The 21713-nt window shown below is 42.4% G+C and overlaps 1 protein-coding gene across 1 annotated transcript; it reads right to left on the bottom strand.

Annotated features, from left to right (window-relative positions):
* Positions 1 to 47: 47 nt before the first annotated feature.
* Positions 48 to 21297, bottom strand: prkcq (protein kinase C, theta). Its single transcript, XM_084038883.1, has 18 exons — positions 21241 to 21297; positions 16402 to 16745; positions 10208 to 10407; positions 8844 to 8904; positions 6771 to 6951; positions 6645 to 6676; positions 6477 to 6562; positions 6022 to 6151; positions 5045 to 5154; positions 4814 to 4949; positions 4552 to 4706; positions 4062 to 4235; positions 3882 to 3973; positions 3203 to 3265; positions 2982 to 3120; positions 2352 to 2540; positions 1440 to 1568; positions 48 to 911 (listed from the first exon to the last, which is right to left on the bottom strand). Exons 2-18 carry the CDS (start codon positions 16517 to 16519, stop codon positions 753 to 755), a joined length of 2154 nt encoding a protein of 717 aa, XP_083895009.1. The 5' UTR covers positions 16520 to 16745; positions 21241 to 21297; the 3' UTR covers positions 48 to 752.
* Between the last annotated feature and the right edge of the window lie 416 nt (positions 21298 to 21713).

Raw genomic sequence — 21713 nt, 5'->3', positions numbered from 1 at the left:
GTGGTATGAACCTGACATTTTCTTTTAGCCAGAAACAAAATGGGTAGCAGTCTAAAAACACACACATTTTATTGTACACGACTCACAATGGAGAAGAGAAAACTACTTTATGCAGCTGATGTTATCCACATGATGGCGTCAATAAAACTCCTGAGGTACATCAAGAGAACACACGTAAACAAAAACCTGCTACACGAACAAATCCTACATCCCACCGTCAGTACAGTATATCCAAATAAGATAACATTTATTTACACATCAACGGAATAGGAGAAATAAAACAGGAACAGGATGTTAGAGCTCATTTGGTGCGACCACATTCCTCAGCTTGCTTTACTATTATGAGTCACCATGAGTTCATTACAACACATCTTCTATTGACAAACACCCTGATAATCACAAAGGCAATTGAATACTTTAATGTGGAATTCTATAAGTAACTGTGTGTATGCCACGACATATATGACTAGTGAGGCATCCTAATGGACTTCAGGTACATTGTTTGTTTGTGTTTTGGATATATATACATAAATAATTATATGTTTTTATTTTTAAATGGAGAGAGACCGAAAAGACAAAGATCCCATCACAGTTGCGTTGTACGTCCTTTCACCCAGGACTCCTCCTTAGTGGTTATCGCCATGTTTACGGATCCGGTTGAGTTACGTGACATTCGCAGTCTTAAGTCTCTGCGGTATCGGTTCCAGTTAGAGCGGGCTTGTCTGTAAGGTAGTAGGTTGTTGGTCCGTTGGTCAGCGTGCTGCGACGCGAGCCATCCCCGGGTTAACGAAGGAGAAGTGTCGGAACATCGTCTGGTCAACGCTGTTGATGAGCGTCCGGTCGGCACACGACAGCCGAGGCTTCTCGTTGAGGAACTCTTTGTCAAAGTTGCTGCAGTCACTGGGTGACGTCTGCGAGGGTGGAAGGGCACATATTTCAATGGACACAGTGTTACGTTCAATACATCAATATAGCATTTCAGCACGGAGTGACTTGGAGAGGCTGTGTAGCTCACTATTATGGCAGAGAAGCCTGATTATGACTTATGATAATCTCATTTAATTTTTTTTCACTAAACAGACTGTTCAATCTAAGAAGTTGTGTCTGTGAAGCAATAAAATAATGATTTCAGTATGTTTTAGTGCCATTTTGAGATTTTCAAGCTCATTCTGATGATTATCGCAATACAATCGTGAATCTCAATTATTTTGATCTCAATCAAGCTCGTCAATCTGCCATTTTCCCCTCAGAGCAATGCATGATGGTATAAAATTGTGGACTACTTATCAAGAGGAATTGTGGGATACTTTTCACTATGAATTCAAACTTCCACAATATTGAACCAAGTTGTAAAATAGAAGGTAAATATCGGCAGCTAGATTACTCCTGGGGGGGAAATCAGGCCCTTCAAATAGTGCATATGCTAGGAATGTACTTACTAAAGTTGGCCTGAAGGGCGGCGCCACCTGCCGTTGTTCCAGGGCAGCCCAGTCGGTGCTGCTGAAGAAGTTGTGATGTCTGGGGTTTCCCTTCACTCCCAGACGCTCCTCAGGCTCCCTCACAAACAGCTGCAGCAAAGACGCAGAGGTCACACACTGCTGATACACACATGCTCATACACAGTTTGAGAAGATGCATGCTTTTGGCTCTTCTGTATTTATCTGATTTGGTTGGGAGTGTTTCTGTACTGCATTTCCCAGAAATCCACTATCAAACGGTGCACTGGCGTGTTTTTCTGTTAAAGCAGTGTAAGGACTGTGTGGGTGGTACTTTGTTCTTTCCATGACGGCTTTGAAGCGTGACAGTTTGTAGTCATAAAACTTAAAGGTGCTTTTGAGCCATGGGCTTCCTTCCCAGATGTTCCATCTTTCCCCTTAATCACTGAATTGTTTATGGTTTTATTAAACAGAGACAGTGCACGTTAATAAACATTGCTATTTTCATCTGTAGTCCCTGGACAGAAGTGACAAAGTAACCCTAAAAACAGAATCTATGATTGAGGTCACAACATTATTGAGAATATTTATAAGCATGCAGAATAATAATAAAAAGGCCGAGACCTTTAAACCTGCAACAGAGATGCTGCATCCAAATTTGTGAGTGGAATCTAACATTTGAAATAATAACGTTAACACAGCCGTCCACCATTGTCTGTTATGAACGTTGTCGTCACTTCCGCATTGCATTGTGGGTTATTTATGCTGGCATATTGTACAGTGTTTGCATACTGTAATATTTATGCAATTTGCATACTATTGGTTTCATACATACTTAAATACTGTTTTAGCGTACTAAATAGCATGTTTGCATGGAAGTAGTAGAGATGAGTTGGTTCCATCACGGTGTCTGACCTTGATGAGGATGTCCTTGGCGTCGCCGGTGAGCCAGCGGGGATAAACAGGGTTGTCTGTTCGTATGGACTGAAACAGCTCCTCCTCGTCGCGGCCGTGGAACGGAGACTGACCGATCAGCATCTCGTACAGCAGCACGCCAAACGACCACCAGTCCACCGAGCTGTTGTACTTCTGACCCAGCAGAATCTGATGCACAATCACAGTCAAAACATGTTGTGGAGCGCTTCTTAATTCGCCTCAGATAACGACAAGCAGTCTGATAGTCATTACTCTTTTCTTCGGCAAAGCATCAGACCAGAATCTGTGCCAAGTTGGAGAAAACTTTAAAGTAGAAGTAGCCAATGTTTTATTATTTATTGTATTAGTATATTTAATAAAACAAATAAACATAAGTTATGTTCTTCTTTGTACTGAAAACGTACTGAACCATGATGTTTAACGTTACAACCCTGTATGATAGTAATAATATTAGTGAGCTCTAGCCTAATCTCCAACTGTGCCGAAATCTCAGGGTTAAACAGAATGAATAGCTATAAAAAAATGGGAGTTGGGATAAATGCCCACTTAAGGTTTGTTTACCCATTCATCTCTAATGTTCTATGAATACAACGATGTGTGTGTGGTCACCTCGGGAGCGATGTAGTCGGGTGTCCCACAGAAGGTGGTGGTCCGCGACTCGTCATGCATGTTCTCCTTACACATGCCGAAGTCCGCTATCTTTATGTGGCCCTCGGAGTCCAGCAGCACGTTGTCCAGCTTCAGATCCCTGCAGAGGAACAGGAGGACGTGAGGAAGAGCACTTCTCAGAACACCATCTGTTCTGTCTCAGACTCCTAATGAGGCTCTACCTGTAAATGACTCCTTTAGAGTGCAGGAACTGGAGCCCGCAGATGATTTCAGCCGCATAGAAGCTGCAGGAAGACGGAAACATTTTAAAAAGATCTTGTTATGGATGAAGGATAACAGTACAAAGTTATAGTTGTTGTTAAATGAACACCCAGCAAGCGCCAAATGTGGTTCATTTCCACTCACAGTTTTCCAGACACTCACAAACAAACTACCGATATAGTTAAATTTCATCAGTTAAATATTACCAATTTCAAATAATAATATTGTGAAATCCATCCATCATCCATCAATCATTCAATCAATCTCAGCGAGAGAAGGTTGTGAGCTAATCATCCCGCCTGTCTCTCCTATTTCACTACGGAATATGTCAGATACTTGAAGTCCATTTAATAGCAAATAATTCAGTCGAATTTTGACATCAAGAATTCTTGAGTCGACTCTAAATGTCCCGTAGGCGTGAATGTGAGTGTGAATGGTTGACATGTCGACCCTGTGATAGGCTGGCGACCTGTCCAGGGTGAACCCTGCCTTTGCCCAATATCAGCTGGGATTGGGTCCAGCCCCCCGCGACCCTGAATACAGGATAAGCTAGACGATGGATGGATGGAGTTCTTTAGTCGTGTAGTGCAGACACGTATACAGCATGTCTGATGCTATGCCGTTTAACAGGATACATACGTGGTTCTGTGCAAATCAAACTTGTGGCAGTTCTGGATGTGGAACATGAGATCCCCTCCATTGAGATACTCCATGACGAAGAACAGGTTCTCCTGGAGACGACAAACACAGGGAGGGTCAGGGTTGTGCTTCTCTGAGGAGTAAAGTGCACGTCTCCAGGGGAACACTCGTGGTGGTTACCTTGGTCTGGAAGGTGCAGTAAAGGTGCGTGAGGAAGGGATTTTCCCACGCCAAAGAGAGCACCCTCCTCTCCACCATGGTGCACTCCACGTCGTCGTCCATCAGCACCACGTCCTTCTTTAGAGCCTTCACGGCGTAGAACTGCCCGCTCTTTTTCAGCTCTGCTAGAAACACCTGGAAACACAGCGTCATCACTTGCTACCACTGAAATCAAAGCAAGAAAAACTCAGTGGTTTTTCTGTGGAAACTGGCTGCAGAAAGAAGTAGAAGCGTTGACCACAAGAGTCACAATGTGCAGCATGTTGAGAATGACTTAAATAGCAGCGATGACAAACGAATGGAACAGGTCTTCCCCTAAATGTCTTCACTGTAGTTCATCATATATTCCATGAAGATAGCATGCATTTTAATGTATTTGGCTCTTATGTGAATGAGTAGCATAACAGGATGTTTTTGTGCTTTTCTACTGAATCAGGATGATGTGCTGCACCTTGCCGAAGCTGCCCTTCCCGAGCATCTTGTGCAACACGAAGTCATCGACGTTGAATTTGGGTTGGTCCTTCTTGGGAACGGCGTAGAGCGGCTCCTCGTCTGTCAGCGACCTGCAGCCGTCAGGCGGCCCGTCCCAGGAAACGCCCTGCATCTCTGCAGGTCAGCAAGCCGGGATGGGAGACAAATGTATACGTTTATTAAAAATACAAACGATCTCAAAGAAAACAGAGGCTTGAGGAGTGATTTGAGAGGATGTGTACCTTTGTTTGCAGGCGTAGCTGCGGATCGTACGGCCGACACTAACCCAGACGGAGCTCGCACCACGCCCGGCTGGTCCACGCCTACCGGACCTTCTCGCCCAATGATCTCGGTGTCCGTGTCTCTGACGCTTTTGGCCTGAAGGCATAAGGTAGGACCGGCATCAAACTGCGGTTGATTGTGTCATCTCGAGACACTTAAAACACACCGGACAGAGGGTTTGTTTGTCCGACCTGCTGTTGGCTCCCGATGACGGCCAGAGCTTCAGCCATCAGCTTCTGGTTGACGCCACAGAGGTTGGCTACTTTCTTCTGGCATTTGTGATGGACGTTCATTCCACACTCTGCACAGGAAACACAGCAGTGATTAAAAAGGTTCTCGTAGTTTATAGGAGGACGTGACTTCTTCTGAGATTCTTTCTGTTGTGGTGTCTAATGTGTATTTACATGTATTCTTCACATAGAGTACGCCCGGCAAAACCACACACACCAAAACACCCAACATCAGACAACATGCTGCGACACCTTGTATGCACGGGCTGCATCAGTGTGCTGGCTTGACATTTCATTCATTTCTCTGCATTTGACAACATATTTAATGGCTCTTGCTGATGGGAAATGTTTAAATATCTGCTGTTGGTCTTTCATGTCATATTTAAGACTTTTGTGATTTTGATTTTTGTGATTTTCTGAGCATTTAATGTTTCGTGATCATTTAAAATATCCTCTGATTTGTCGAGCACATTTTCCTCTGTGGATCATTTGGAAAACCGGTCCGTCCTCTGTTGCTCTTCCTGTTTCTTGCTTTGTTTCCTGTGAAAGATTTGAACATGGGAATGTTGTTTCTGATAGGATAGAAGGTCGTAGAAAGGACATTTTACATTATTATACACTGAAATGTTGTCGAGCCCGGCTACAGTAGACGCTGGGTCAATCATACTTACATTAATATATACTTTGAGCTGGATTATCTTTATTGCACACTAGCCTCTTACTGGCCGTAAGAGTGTGCCACCAGTTTTCATTTCACTTTAATCCTTCCGGAGTATCGAATTTGGCTTCTTAAATTGGCCTGAAAACATGTCGCTGCTGTTCTGCATTTCACAGGACAGTAAGGTTATATATTAACCAGCTGTGCTGGTGTATAAACCAGTTTCTCACCACGGCGTGATACGTAAAACCACAGAAAACATAAAAGTGCCGCCTCTCACCCTCACATTTGAGCCCCTGCTTGGCGAGGCCCCACAGCAGCGTGCCGCAGTGTTCACAGAAGGTGGGACTTTTGTAGTTGTAGACTCTAAACCTGTGGGGCATGTCGATCTTGAAGCGCTCCTTGTGGATCTGCAGCACACACACATCAACATCATACACCTTATCATTGAGAAACACTTCCTGCATCCAGACAGTGGGTGGCAGGTCTGTCCTGTCTTTCTGCTGCGTTATTACAACTTCAGGTTTTGTATTGTCTTTGAGCTGCATTCATGTGAACTCGGCAGACGCGACGCGGCTGAGGAGGAAGTGAAACGAGAGCGAGAACATAAAAGCAGCGAATGAGACGAGACAAGAATGTCTGATACCTCATTACGAAGCATTATAACCACAAGCTTACAAATCTCTTACGTGTGCCGTATCAGCAGATTGAACTGACTGAGAGGCAGATACCCACCATCGTTTCTTTGCTGTTAACGGCTGAACCCGTGCATTTAGCGATGACTTTGTCTATGCATTTCTTGTGAATGGCTGCGTTGCACTCTGAAAGACAGAAAACGATGACAGTGAGACGTGGCTGGGAGGCAGAGACGGCGTCAGTCGGTGGAAATTCATCAACACTCACGTCTGCATTGGTATCCTTGCTTGTTCAGACCCCTGTGGTGGATAGAAACAGGGGGAAATGACTAATATGATAATGCAGAACATGATAATTTGGTGGGCTCCGATATCCCCGTTTCTTGTTACGCACCAGACGAACTCCTTGCAGACGGAGCAGAAGGTCGGTTGAGGGAAGAACGTGGCGCTGAACTCGTGACATTTGACGACGTGGACTTTGGCCTGTTTGATGGCGCCTCGCCGCTGATGGAGGGCGAACAGACCGTCTCTCTCTCGTTCCGACTCGGGGTCTCCCTCAGTGTGACCGGCAGCATCTGAAACGCATCACGCAACTTTTTATTTGAAGAGGAACACATGCAAAAGACATATTGTTTGTTGAGCTCTGCTTAGAGTGATTGCTTACTGCAACGACGATTTCACACCTAGATTTCGATTCTCACCTTTTGGCGGAAGTGTTGCGTTGAGTTTCATGTCTTCACTTTGACAGCCTTATCTTCAGATAATTGTTGCAGCTTAACATAAAAACTTTCCCTGAACTGACTCGACATGAGATGAACAGAAATTATGAGAATGATGACTGTTTTTCGGCCCTTGCTCAGGTTGAATGGCCCCAAACCTGGCAACCTCACTGTGACGACAGCATTCAGGAAGCTTTGCAGAGACACTATGAGCACCATCACCCCTCTAAAAGCAAAAACTGTTACTGACCACAGCTCCGTTTTTTAACCTTATTTCATCTAGAAAATTCTCCTTTCACTCCAGAAAGCAAATCGCCCATTTCCCATCTTCCTTTTTAAGAAGCATAATATCTATTTACACAGTGGCCGAATACTTTCGTTGCTCACATGAATTCAGTGGATTATCAGTCAGCAGGACCACAGTAAGATGTGCATTATGTGTTTGAATAACTTGCAAGGAGTTCAGGAGGAAGTTCCACGGGTCAAATTGCCACCAGCCGTTACGCCACCTGTTGTTCTGAGCAGCAATTCCCTATTTACTGGCTCTATAAATAGAAACGCGAGACAGCTTCTTCCTTTAGTTTTCAGTGACTTCTCGGGCCTTGGCATGGCGTTAATGTCAGGAAAGCACCAAGAGATCTCAGCCAAAGATCCACAAGGATCTGCAGCAGGCAGGGATCAGAGCTGTTTCTTATTTGTAGTTTGAGAAATTATATTCAGGCTGGGACAATTATGGCTCATTAAGTGATGGAGCGTTGTCAAGGACTACACAGACTATTTGGATGACGGCCAATATTGCATGATCACATTCACGTTATATTTACTCAGTATTTGATCATTTTCACTAAAATAAACACTAAAAAAGACAAATGATTCCCTCTGAGCTGTAACGGAAGCATTTGAAATAATACAATGTGGAAGTGTTGCAAGGTTTTGCAGCTCTCTGCCATGACGTGGTATAATAGTGATTCGACACATGGCGGATCTTTTACATGAAAGAATAGTAAATGGTTCACAGGAAATTTGTAGCAACAATTTGTTTGAAATGTTTCTGAGGAGAAACCAAAGCAACGAGTGTTTTGCTTTAACTTGTCATTATGAAGTCAAAGTTTGCACAATGTAATGGCTGAAGAACAATGACACCATCGGTGGTTCGGTTGGTTCCTCTAAGTCTCCGACTTCCACCGGGTACAAACTGGGAAATGAAAACTTCATTTGCTGCTATTGAGGAACCAAAACAGGAAGAGGATTATGATTTAGTCTTCTGTGGTAGCGATCTCCAGTTACCAACGAGTGTCTAATATGCAGCGGAGCAGAACGGCCGGAGAACAAAACGCAGTGTGTTGTTACGAGGCTCTGAGGAAAACAGAGAGCGATCTGGTTATCTTCGCCTCTGTGATGCCGACGATATAAATACCGGTAAATAGAAAGACACCACATGGAAATGCAAGAGGTGAGATGAAAGGTTGTCAGCTGGTCACTTTAAAGATGGAGAAAAAGTTTCCTTTCTGATTAGACTTTAAACAACGGTCACTTCGGATCATAAAGATAACTTTCTCTCATTTTCACAGTTTGACACACTTTGTTTGGACAATTGAGTCCAGAACGTTTTCAGTAGTTAATAGCAAATCCTTGTGTTGCAGTATGTTGTAGTTAAAGTCTAACTCTAACCCTAGGTCTGGCTATGTGAGACTTTAGCTGTTCTAACTGAGGAAAAGCTCAGGAGGCCTTCTATAGGTTTGACTCACCACTTTTCTCCAGGTAGTATTTGGCCTCCATCAGTAGGCGTCCCTGTGGCTTCAGCTCCAGCTGTAACAAACAGACATGGAAGGTTAAAAAGAAAGTGAAAGGAAAGCAACAAGAAATTCACTAGAAAGGCTTTGAAAAAGAAAAAAGGGAAGGATGTGTCCTCAGACTGACGGGGCATGAACTGTCATGTGATGACGTTGACAGACTGTCTGGCTCATACAAACCCACACGAGGACCAGACTCATGCTGTATTCGTCTGTTTGATTCTTAGGTATAAGAGACAGTTGGTGTGTAAGCTCTGATGTCACCCAAAGTCTTTCCAGGGAAGGAAATGATCTGCAGGCGTCTCATTTCTGACGAGATAAAAATAAACCGAGGAGGAGCTGGGTAATTAGTTTGAGCAGCGATGTCCTTCATAACCTGGATATAATAGAGATGTAACTCAAGTGGGATGAAAAAGATGTGAAACATAAACTCTGTATGGGGGTCTGGGTCCCTCCTCCGCCATGTTTTATAAATGTTTTACCCTTTATACACAGCGTACAATAGAGAGATGGCAGGAAATGAGGGCAGAGGCTGAGGGATTGGGGATGACATAACAATGGTTCCCAGCTGGAATCAAATTGGGGACGCTACAATTACACCAGTCTTGGCTGGACGAGGAGCGTCTGCCTGTTTTAGATTAAATGCATGTGTTTGGGAAGTAGGGAGCTACAGCTGGATGAATGAGACCTGACGATGACTGCATGGGCGATGGGAGAGTTTGTGAGTCGGAATAAGACCTTTAAGTTTAGTTTAGACTAGATCCCAGACCGGAATACACCATGGTAGTGACCTGTCAACCATAATAACTCATTGTAAACTCATGTTTACAATGTTTTCTGAGATAATACATCAAGAGAGAAGTAGGCTCATTTTGTCATAGACTTTCATGCAATCACACACGCTGAGTAATTAATATACAATTGGTCATTTTGGGCTGAAATATTTCTTCTAAATGAAGCGTTCAGAGGTAGAAGATACAGTTTTTATTTGAATTAAAGCTACTGTGGGTAATCTGTTGGAGTTAAGTAATTGTTGGTAAGATTTTGTTGAGATGACAGAATATTCACGAGAAAACATAAAAATATTCAGCCGTTGACTGTCAGATCTGTACATTTAATTTAAAAGATGCCGTTATTTGAAAACATCACAGCAGGAAAAGCACAGTGTGGCTAATCAGTGATGTCATTATCTATACCTGTCTGTTTCCTGCTTGTTTGTTCATTTTTAAATGATTAAAAGGAGGATTACCACTTTTGACCCTAAAGTGTTTCGGCCCATCTGGCTTGTTGCCGTGGCAGCCAAACAGCTGGTCTCTCACCCAGATCTCCAGCTTGCCGTTCTCCTTCTTGCACCGCGTCGCCAGCGAGTCCAGAGCCACCGTGGCCTCAGACTTCAGCTCCGCCGTGCGGTCCTTCACCATCACGTGCATGAGGCGGCCGCGGTGGATGTGGGCATCGAACGTGGAGCTCCACGGCGGGTACATGGTGGGCTTCTTCTGCTTGTGCACTTGGCCCTTCTCTGGCAAAGGAACGACAAGCAGGAAGGACAGCAGCTTTTTACTTTGACGGTTTGTTAGCAACACGCAGGAAATAAGGTGAAAAGAAAGCTGCACTTTTTCACTTCAAGACCGAGAAATCCTGTGTGACAGCAAATGAAATGTCTTCTCCTTCCTGGCACAGAAGATGTGATAAGATGCAACTTGAGAGTAAAATGTCTCCTGGATAGATAGAGTGGGTGTGTTCTACATTTCTTTAAAATGACGAGGAGCAGAGTCAACGACAAAGAACCGATGGTTAAAAAACTCCTCATGGAAAAACTGACTCATATCTTGAGACTCCAAGAAGAACAAGTGGAAGAGAAACTGACATTATACTGAAAACGATGGCTACTGTCTAAATGAAAATATGTGATCTGAATATCCCAAACAGCTTGAGGCTGAGAGTCACCGGGTAAGAGAACTGAGAGAAGAAGGGTCATTACGTTCTATTAATATTCCATTTCCCTTCTATGGCTCATATATTTTATAGTGACATCACAGCCGTATGGAAATCCTGACGCGATGGAGCGTTCCTTTCACAGTAGTTATATCACACTTAGACCTGCTTTTTAATTAAAAATCTTATTTTGTTCTGTACAAAATGGGACCTTAAAGGACTTAAACCTCAACTTTTGATTGATAACGTCCAGAAGATGGAGAAGAATTCCTGCCAGTGACGAAAACCGACACCAGGAATTAATCTGTGAAAAGAACATGAATGTATAGTCCGTCACTCTGGGGGGATTAGATGCCCTTTTACAGTCCAAAGCTGTCATTTAAAGCTGAAATCCATCACGTTTTTACATTAAGATCTGGTAATCTTAATCCATGTGGCAGCGTCATTAGATGTTGTAACTTCAGACTTAGGTCTCCTCTTGGTAATACATTTTTACATTTAGCATTGCAGGATGTGGCACAGATGAACGTTTCAACACCTGCATGCAGATCGTTGATGAATATCACCTTGCAGTGATGAGATTTTCAATCACCTCTCATTGCCTGGACATTTTTTTTAAACACTCCTGGCCTTCATAATTGACATCTGCTGATTTTTCATCCCATATCCACTTGCATAACGGCCACATGCCGTCCCGCTGCCTCCACAATAAAGCCCACTAAGCTTTTCACTCCCAATGTGATCTGCGGCCTTCTCCATCATCGGCTCACCGCCTGTCTGTCCACCAGCTCTGCCAGCTGCTGTATGCTCCGATTAAAGCAGCCAGACAGATGAATGTGTCTGTTTTCTCCCCAGACACGCCGGCCGCACGCAGACTTTTTCAAAGAAAGTTTGCTTGTGGCGTTATGCAGAGAGAGAGAGAGAGTCAGTACTCAGTTCCTGTGTTATTCTGTGAAATGAGGTGGCATTCACACTAAAGTGTGCTCTCATGACTCCGCTGCTGTGAAGGAGTTTAAATCTCCTACCTTTTATGCACCGCACACACACGTTAAATGAACCCTTTAAAGTGGAGTTAGTTTGAGTCTTTAAATCCACTTCTTTGAAATCACCTCAGGTATAATCGCACCACAGCTGGATGACTAAATCCTCATTAAACAAAAGTCAGTGTGCAGGTTTGCCTCATTTTCATTTAAAAGTGGAAGTTAACCAGACAGTGTTGAACAAGTTGTTCCATTAACACAGGGGATACACTATACCTTATGTTACGGAAACCAAAGAAGGGAACTGCCAAGAATCGGTGACACGAGCATTTACAGACAAACGGCGCATATTTACATGTTGTGTCACTAAGAGCAGCTACAAGCATGCCTTCACATAAAAGGGTGAGACAACAAAAGAAAAGGCACATGAATGGATCTACTGACACGTATTATTTTCTGTTACATCTCCTGCCTCGGTGCCTCAGAGGTCCATTGTTTTAAAAAACGCTGCTGCACTGGATGACGAGCTCCTTCATCACCATGAGACACGCCGTTGTTTTGACTTAATCCCACACACATCATCCGAACGCTCACTAGAGCACCAAATGTGGATTCATCCACCGCTGAAAATAGTCCCCCAACAGATGTTCTATTTCCACCTTAAAACCACAGTGACCAGCTTTTTCACGGATTGGCTGACCCTTCTCTAAATATGTCGCTGATGTACATTTCCAGTAGGAACCAGTGGACTTTGGTAGGGAAGTCAAAGTATATAATATTGCTATATTCATGGGACAAAAAATAAAGTAGCTTATTCTTAAAGAAAAGAGTTTATGAACAGGCTTGTGGTATTATAAGTGCAGCTACAGAGACATGTCATTTTTATATTCTTTGTCGACTAAACATTAAGTAATTCTGTCATCCCAAAATGCTAATAATCAATATTGAAAGGGCGGGTTCGTCTGCGTTCTTCTAGTGTTTTAAAATGGAAACGCCTCTCACCTATTAGCAAAAAGCAGTGATGCAAAGTTTTAAATTACTGAAATGTTTTGTTGGGATTTTTGTGTTCTGCAAAGTAAAATGACAGCTTTTGTCAATGGAGTCAGGTAGCTTTGAAGATAACGATACAACTGCTACCTGCTGCCGTGATCGGTTAGTTCGTTTGTGTGACCTTTGACCTAACGTGGCTTCCACAGCCGTATAACGCTTAGTTGCCATGGTGATGCTCAGTTACTGAGCCCAGAAATCTTCTTCAAGTCCGTTGGGAAATCCACTCACCACATTTCTACATCCCACATTACATTTCAACACAAAAACAAACATAGTTCAACCAAAATGTGAATGTTCAGATTTGATTAAATAAACACCCCTGCTACAGAATTGTATAAAAACCTAGACTAAATAAATAAAATAATGTACTCGCCCTTAAAGACAACTCTCCTTCCTAAGCCGATGCCTTTGGCCGGCCGTGACACTTATTTGAAAACTAAACCATGAAACCAAACTGACAGGTGGGGCTTTTAATGCTGCAGCTCTCTATATGACTAGCCCAGTCGAAAAAAGATGGAAAAAAAACTGAATACTCTTTGTAGAGCACTTCTAAAGAAAAGCTGCCATGTGAAGCTTTCCATCACTTTTATTTGAAGAGGAAATCAGCCGCAGTGAGCCAGAGTGTCTTTTATGTTGGGTTTTTTTGGCCTCATCATCGGCTCTTGATCTCACAATCTCAGCATGACGTCGGAGAGCAAACATGCCCGCCAAAACAACAACAACAAAAAGTGAAACAAGTGGTGGAATGTGACAAAGTACATTTACTCAAGCATAGTACAATTTTGAGGTATTTGTACTTTACCTGAGAATTTCCATTAGAGCCTGACCGATATATCGGCGGGCCGATATTATCGGCCGATATTAGGCATTTTCCAAACTATCGGTATCGGCATTTATAATGGCCGATAAATGAATATTTTAAAAATAAAATAAAAACGGACGAAACACCCTCATAGAACTTAACAGAATTTGTCTCCAGTCTCGTTCAAAGTTATATTTATGAAGCTTACCAAGTCTTTTAATACTGGTAACTTTGTGTTTGGTTGTTGTTGTTATTGTGTTTTTGTTCAAAGGACTTTAAGTTTTATATCTTAAGTTTGTATTTTTATACATTTTATTTAACAGAACTTTAATATATTTTGATGTTCCTTCTGTTCCGTTGTGACAATAAAATAAACAAGTTTATTTTTAAACTGCATTATCATATTATTTTAGTGAAGACTCATAAATAACTACAAAAAATAACTAATGTTAGGGAAATCTGTTAATGTTTTGTTAAGCGTTTCTGAAATAAAAAATGAATAAATAAAAATATCGGCCGATATATCGGAATATCGGAATTTTAAATAAAAAACATTTGTATCGGTATCGGCCTTCAAAATCCTTTATTGGTCGGGCTCTAATTTCCATTTCATGCGACTTAAACTTAAACTAAATTTTGCAGATAACGGATTAAGATTGAGTAATGTAGATAAACAACATTTCACAAAAATGATTGAAACGTCATTGTTGCACTACAGGGGCAATCAGGGGTACAGTTACTTGTGACAAAGTGGGGCTGGGCCCTAAAGTGGGCTTGGTCCCCTTTATTCTGGCGCCCATGGCACCACTAATTATATTTGGTAGGACAATGTGAGTGTTAAGTGGACTTTCATGCATAATGAGTACTTTTACTTTCAGTACTTGAAAGGCAGGAGGAAGAGGATAGTCCCAAAAAACTAATTATACACTCGGCCTGTAGTGTTCAGGACGTTTCTTGGCATCGACCTCTATAGAAATTGTAGTGACCAGATCGTTAGCAGCCATCCAGGAGGAATCTGTGAGGGGCGCAAATATAGTGAGGCGAAATGCCAAGCGGAAGAATCAGAGTGATTCTGGGGTTTGCGGGCTGGCTGGCGAGCTCCGTGACCTCGCCGCCATCAGGGGTCGTGTGCTTCTGTTGTCGTTGAGTCGGGGTTGGGGGGCCGACTCTGAATGTTGTTTCCAAACCATCCTACCCATTCAAGTCCATTCTGATACTAAAGGTTTTTCTACTTTTAATTAAATATAAATGTATTTGGTATGATGTGATATTGCTACTTTTTCTTCTGTGTTTTAAATGTTATATTTAAACATAATGTGTTTTAAAAATAGATACCATGGCAGTTTCCATGTAAACGCATCATCAGCAGCGAATCATCTCCTGTAAGTCTCCGGTGTTTTCTTGCTCGGCGTCATTCGAGCGTGAAAGAAGATCTTTTGAAATGAAACTAAAAGACGGCGTCCCTGCAGTGAGTCGCTGTAGTGTAAATGAAAAACGCTGGGCGTCTCTCTGCAGCGTCGAGGACCAGCCTTGTGGTTTCACAGAGGAAAAGAAACAGCAGAGCCCTCCTCTTTCCTCTCGGTGACACACTGCTGCTCTATCCTGCACTCATACTCACCAGCGGTTAAACATAGCCAGATGCAGAACACAGATATCTGCTCTGAGTCCGTTATCACGCTGGGAAGTTTCCCATAGTAGTGAATCCACGACTGTAGAGGAGATCTTAAAATATCAAGTGTATTTTTAAATATGTATGACTTTTTTGTCTTTATCTGTTGTTGAATTCTTAAACGTGTCCAGCTATATGGAGCCTGTCATCCCATACCTCAGGCATCTTATTATACGCGATAGTTTCTAAACTGTACAAAACTGAAAGTGAAAATAGCTGATTCTCCAAAAAAATAAAGATATCAGTCATTTCTCAGTCTAAAAATGGAAATACTACTTCTATACCACTGCATTTCTTCCAAACACCCACGGTTTCTGAACATAAAAGCGCATCACTTCCTGAGTGGCAGAGGAATTAATATTTTTCTGTGAAAGAGCCGGTGGACATATGGTGCTTACAGTAGCAAATGTTTAAGCTTTCATGAGCTGGATGGGATTAATGTTGAATTAGTATTCTAGTTATCAATCTTTGAAATGCAGCGCAAAGATACATGTAATGCTTTTACACGAGTCCGTTATACAGAGGTTCTAAAATATTACAAGTCAGCAGCATCTCTACTTTTTAAAACCCGACGAAACCTTTTATAGTAAAAAGTTATTTCCCTTACCAGCTATTTTAATTGTCAGTCATTTATTTTTGCCTATGAAATGTTAGAGAATCAGTAATCACGACTCACGTTTCATAACTCAGTCGCATTCAAAGGTCACAGGCCAGTCTAGTCATCAATTTACACATGTTTGTAATCAATTATCAGCACATTATAAGTGGACAAACCTAAATAACCCACATCAGATTTGAGATAAAAGCTCAATGCTGTCTGACTGTTGTCGTCACTAGTGCTGCTGAAACAGATCAACCAAAACGGACAATTCAGAATTTTAATTTCATCAAGTAAAAACACCAGCTTCTCAAATGTGAGGATTTGCTGCTCTGATTTTATAATAATAATCATTATAATCTGATGATATTTGGGTTTTGGACACATTTGAAGATTACACCTTGTGCTCTGGGAGACCGTGATGATTTTACACATTGTGTATATTTAAAAAGCACAAATAGACCCGAGCTGTCACTAACCTGTGTCGATGGCCTCCTTCATGTAAACGGCACAGTAGGGGTTCAGCACCTCTTCATGGTAGGCCAGACCGGGATCCATCTCAAAGTTGGAGAACCCAATGCGTAGGAAAGGAGACATGGCTGCAGGTTCCCCTCTCTGACCTCAGGGCAAATATCCAAATACCTTCACAAGGATGCTTTCTCTGCAAAGATTTCTCAGATTTTGTGAGGCTTCGATGTCGCCGACTTTCCTCCGCCGCAGCACTCGCCGACTGCCCTTTTCCTCTAGAGGAAAGACGAGTCTGATGGGGGGGGAGGGGGGGGGAGGCGAGGAGGTTTGTGCTTTTCTCCGCCCTTTAAACAACCTGAGAGGAAGAGACAGAGAGAGAGGATTCATCACATCGTGACCACAAGAGTTTCCCCTCAGAACTCCGTCCGCTCCAGCTGGCTGTCAGAGCAGCGGTTTGAACTAAAGCAGCAGCAAAACATCTCGGCACACGGAGATCCTGCCAGGAAACTGATGCCATGAAATGTATCTGTTATGCGGCCGCAGGAAGAAGGTTTCAGGGGCTTCGCTCACACCTAGAAGCCCGGAGCGAGGGGACGAACCCGGGTGCAACCTAAATAACGAAGCACTCATACCTTCACGAGCTGTACAGCAGCCGTCACACGTGGCAGCAGAGCTTCTCAGCACCTTTTTATAGAAATAATCCCTAAAAGAATCTGTGTGAGCGACGGCACATTAAGGGACAGGAACCACTTGTGTTGCTTCTGCCGCAGCGTGGCAAAGTCTTGGACTCGGTGGCGGTCGATGTGATATTTGAGGCCTGACGGAGAGCTGTGTGTGTTTTTGCGTGTGTGTGTGTGTGTGGCAGTGCTGGAGACTGTAAGGTGACTATTAATAGAGCTGAAATACTAAACGCAGTGCAGGAATATGCGGCCGCATGCGCCTGAGTCCGCAATACTTGTTGTCATGATCGTCACCGTCAGAAGCAAGTCACTCTTTCCTGGAAACCTCGCTGACTCTGAGTCAGTGTCATGTGAACAGACACACAGCGATAAAAGTACACTAGGTGGATTTTGTGCCAACATGAAGCATCCCAACGTGGAATATTTGGGTCTACTTATTGGTTATCAAATAACAATCAGTGCTGTGCATGTAAGACCAGAAGGACATGGCTTACTGCTTAGCTACTTCCATCATCAACATTCAAAAAAAAAAAAACATTTTTGTGTAAATAAAGAAATAAGCCATTTGAAAAGCTGGTACAAGTAAATTATTAATCGATATATAAAATAGTTGCTGATTTAATTTCTATTCAGAAAATGATTCCTCAATTAAATGTTGTATATATTATTAGGTTTGCACCAGCAGACAGGTAAAAGGAGGGCAAAACACGTCTAGTGGGCTTCTGGCATTCAAACCAATGTTCATCTTTTTATTTATATAAGTTATGTTGCAATTCTTGTAATTATGATATCTTGTTTCCCCCATTAAATCTAAATGAGATAAACGTCTTCATCTGCACATTATTGTTCACATATAGTCGGAGTGATATTGATCCTCCTGATATTGAATCCCCCCTCCCACACACACACACACACACACACACACACACACACACACACTCCTCCTACCACCACGGACTCAGACGTTTGAAATGTGCAGCGCTGCAACCTACTGTACACCCTGAACCTGCCGTGTGGCGCTGCGTTCAAGAGCGGGAGGTGTACAACTTCCGGTGCCTGAGTTACGTTGATCTAACCACACTTCCTGCTCTCTCTGGGCGGTTTTTATTTTGCATGTTGAAGCTTCAAGGTGGGGGCTGATTTGAAAATCAACAGAACTTTTAGGAGGAGGTGGGCAGAGAACAGCGGAGCGCTGAAGTATTGAGTTGGTGCATTGGGACTAAAAACCAGTTTGTATGAATAAAGTGGGGACGAGATGTAAAAGCCTCCTTCATGATCCTGATTGATTTCAGATCACTTGATTTAAAGTGTCAATATGTATTTTGACTTTAGACAATTGAACAGTTTGTGTGTTTTTCCTTTAGTGGCTCATTTAACTGCTGTGTTCACAGTATTACTACTATAAACACACATTAATCAGCATCACAACACATACATGAGTTTGATTTATTCATATTAACTGTTGTTCCCTGTATCAAAAGCCCTGGAATGTAAATACGCTGGTGGTCACAGGTTCAAGTTCCTCATATTAGATTTCAGTCTATTGTGGTTGAGAAGTTTAGCAACACTTTGATTTAATGGCTGGTAAATATATAAATAGTGAACTTACCGCAGTGTAACTGTGATGCTAGTTGCACCAAAGCATGAATATATGTAGGAACTATTATTATTATGGAAATGAATTGCCTTTTGAGGGGCTTAACGTGCTTAAAAAGTTGTGCAGCTTTACCATTAGACAGTTTACAAGAAGTGGATGTAGTCATGGCAACGTCACACATTGGTTTGTGGACTACAAACGACTTCTACAGAAGTAGGACCGCAAATGTGACGCGGTCAGGCTTCTCCCTCCAAGCTGTGATGACAGCACGTGCTGCAGGGACGTCCGCTGCAAACCCATAACTCTTAAGTGCTCATGTTTTTCCTCTGCATGTTAATACACTTGATTAATACTTTCTTTGGGGCTAATATTTCATGGACATATGGCTCTAGTTTGAAGCAGAGGGAATGCTCAGTAAGAGCTCCTACAATTAGATGGAATACGCGACATAAAGTGGATTTAAACAGTCGAGAAAAGACGGCAAACGATGTATGCATGGCGTATGATCGGATCTGATGTAAATCGGAAACCTTGTGGTGACGTCCTAATGGGATTAAACCATCTATGCCCTCTTTCTTCCTCGTGAAGTAACTGTACTTTAAAATAAGAGGATTTAGACAGTAGCGACACAGAGGTCATTGTGAAAGCAAGCGCTCTCTACTGTAAAACAGCAGCTCAAATCCGCCGCTGGTCAAGTCTAATGTGCTTTTCCACACAAAAGGACGTAAACACGGGCTTTTAAATCTCTTCTAAAGTGTAATTCCAGTGAGCTGCTCTTTGTTTAACATTGAGTAACAGATGTGAGTTACTGATGTGTCGCTTTTTCTGCCGACAGAGAGAATAAACAGACGTTTATGATATTGCAGCACGCTTTTATGTGTGCAGGCCTCAGGGTGCCATCTGAGGCGTCAGATTCACTTTACTGCGAACCACCCATGGGTGTTCAAATGCCAATCACCCCCCCACCCACCACCCACCCACCCTCAAACACAGAGATGGAGATACAGGAAAGTAACAGGGAGACCTTTAACAAAGCTTTCATGACGGAAGTCAAACGAGCCTCCCACCTGAACCCCTCTGTACCGACCACCATCAAAGCGTGTGTGTGTGTGTGTGTGTGTGTGTGTGTGTGTGTGTGTGTGTGTGTGTGTGTGTGTGTGTGTGTGTGTGTGTGTGTGTGTGTGTGTGTGTGTGTGTGTGTGTGTGTGTGTGTGTGTGTGTGTGTGTGTGTGTGTGTCGAAGCTTTTTGAAGTAGCTCAGAGAGGAGGAGGAGTCATGTTTGTTGTTATTGACAGGAGGGTCCATGTTTTTAGAAGCCTTTGACTATAGCTGCCACTTTGACGGGAGCCCAGACGCCCCATGTGCCCCTGAAGTAGTCACTTATTCAACAAACACACAATGTGACCTTACAGGCTTCATCAATTAATTATCTTCCGTTCTCAATACGATCAACTTTTGCAGTGAAAAAGTGGCAATTTAATGGATGCACTAAAAGCAGCAGCAGAAAGGTCTTTTTTCTTCAAATGCAAATGTTTTTAGACCTTATTGTCTCTGTAGCTAAACAAACCTGCTGCCGTGCCGTTTAACTTGCTCTGTGGGAATGTAACTAAAAGTAAAGGTACATTTTCTGAAGTCGTGACTTGTATTTTAGGTCATCTGTCTAATTCACAACATTTGAGGGGGTGAAATAGGGAGGGGGGTTTTTACACTTTTCTACTCCCCTACATTTATCTACTTTGCAGACACAAATCATACAAACAATTTATAATATAAAATACATATACTATAATAGTTAAATGTGTTTCCTCTCTGACAGCTGCAGCATTTAAATGCTTCTAAGTTGCTGCATTTATTTACAAGGCTGGGATGTAACTAGTTACATTTACTTGAGTACTGTACTTAAATTCTGGTGTGCTTTACTCAAGTATTTCCATTTACTTTTTTACTTTACAACATTTCACCGACACTTTTCTGTCCACAATTTTGGTGGACTTTATAAAATGGTGTGAATTAAAAAATAACTTGTATTTATGCTTCAGTGTATTTATTTTAAAAGAAGAAACAGTTTTTGACTCCACTAGATTTAATTGACAGCTCGTTACTTGTAGAGTTAATTATGTTGCACAGCAAGTACTTTGACTGAATACTTTAAGTACATTTAGCTGATACTCAAGAAAGGATTGAATGCATTTAAGCACTTTTACTTAAATATAGGATGTGCATATGTCATCTCAAGAATACAACCCTCCACAACTTAACAACACTATCAATACCAATGTGTGAAACATTTTGCTTAATAATTAATTCAGCTTTATTTCCTGATCAACTCAGTGATTTTCCAGCCAAGTTAATATCTCCATTTAAAATATATAATAGGGCACTAAAATAGCAACCACTTCGCAGATACAGGTTAACGCCAGAGACATGTGCAGCGTTCATGTTGGAAGTTCTTGTGCTATGATGTTGTTGTAGCTACAATGCCCAAACTCAGCGGCTCATGATGCGTTAAATAGCAGAAACAGTTCCGTTAAAATCGCGTACAACTTTGGTAAAGTGTGGGAAGCGGTACTAACCTGTAAGAGCCCGGTGAAGTTCAGTGAGGCTGCTCTCCATCCGAGCTCAGCTCCGACAGACCGGACGGAGCGGAGACGCTGCGTTTAAGCGTAATGTCGTGAGGCGTTCAGCGACGGTCGGAATTTTGAACAGCTCGGAGGCAATGGTCGTTGAATTAAGAAAAAATAATAAACAAGGTTTTTTTTTTTTTTTTAATTTGTTTGTGTTGTGTGTGTGTGTGTGTGTGTGTGTGTGTGTGTGTGTGTGTGTGTGTGTGTGTGTGTGTGTGTGTGTGTGTGTGTGTGTGTGTCTTCTACCAGTGCGAGCTAAATAGGAAACATTAAAGGAGGCTCAGAGCATTAAGATTGTCAGTTAAATTAAGTAGACGATGCATTTAGATGCCAAGATAACTCACATTTTCGGAGCACTGCTTTTGGTACAGCTCCATGCTGCTGATAATAATAATGATTTAACTGACCGCAAAGGTCCCTAT

This window comes from Eutrigla gurnardus (assembly GCF_963514095.1).
Source record: "Eutrigla gurnardus genome assembly, chromosome: 21".
NCBI lineage: Eukaryota > Metazoa > Chordata > Actinopteri > Perciformes > Triglidae > Eutrigla > Eutrigla gurnardus.
This window is presented reverse-complemented; position numbering and strand designations above follow the sequence as displayed.

What these genes read in the sequence shown, in the direction of transcription:
- prkcq (XM_084038883.1), bottom strand. Translation starts at nt 16,519, where the DNA reads ATGTCTCCTTTCCTACGCATTGGGTTCTCCAACTTTGAGATGGATCCC. An exon ending in GGAAGGGCAGCTTCGGCAAG is followed by an intron (nt 4,236 to 4,551) that starts GTGCAGCACATC and finishes CTGTGTTTCCAG; the next exon opens with GTGTTTCTAGCAGAGCTGAA. An exon ending in CCGACTACATCGCTCCCGAG is followed by an intron (nt 2,541 to 2,981) that starts GTGACCACACAC and finishes ATTGTGCATCAG; the next exon opens with ATTCTGCTGGGTCAGAAGTA.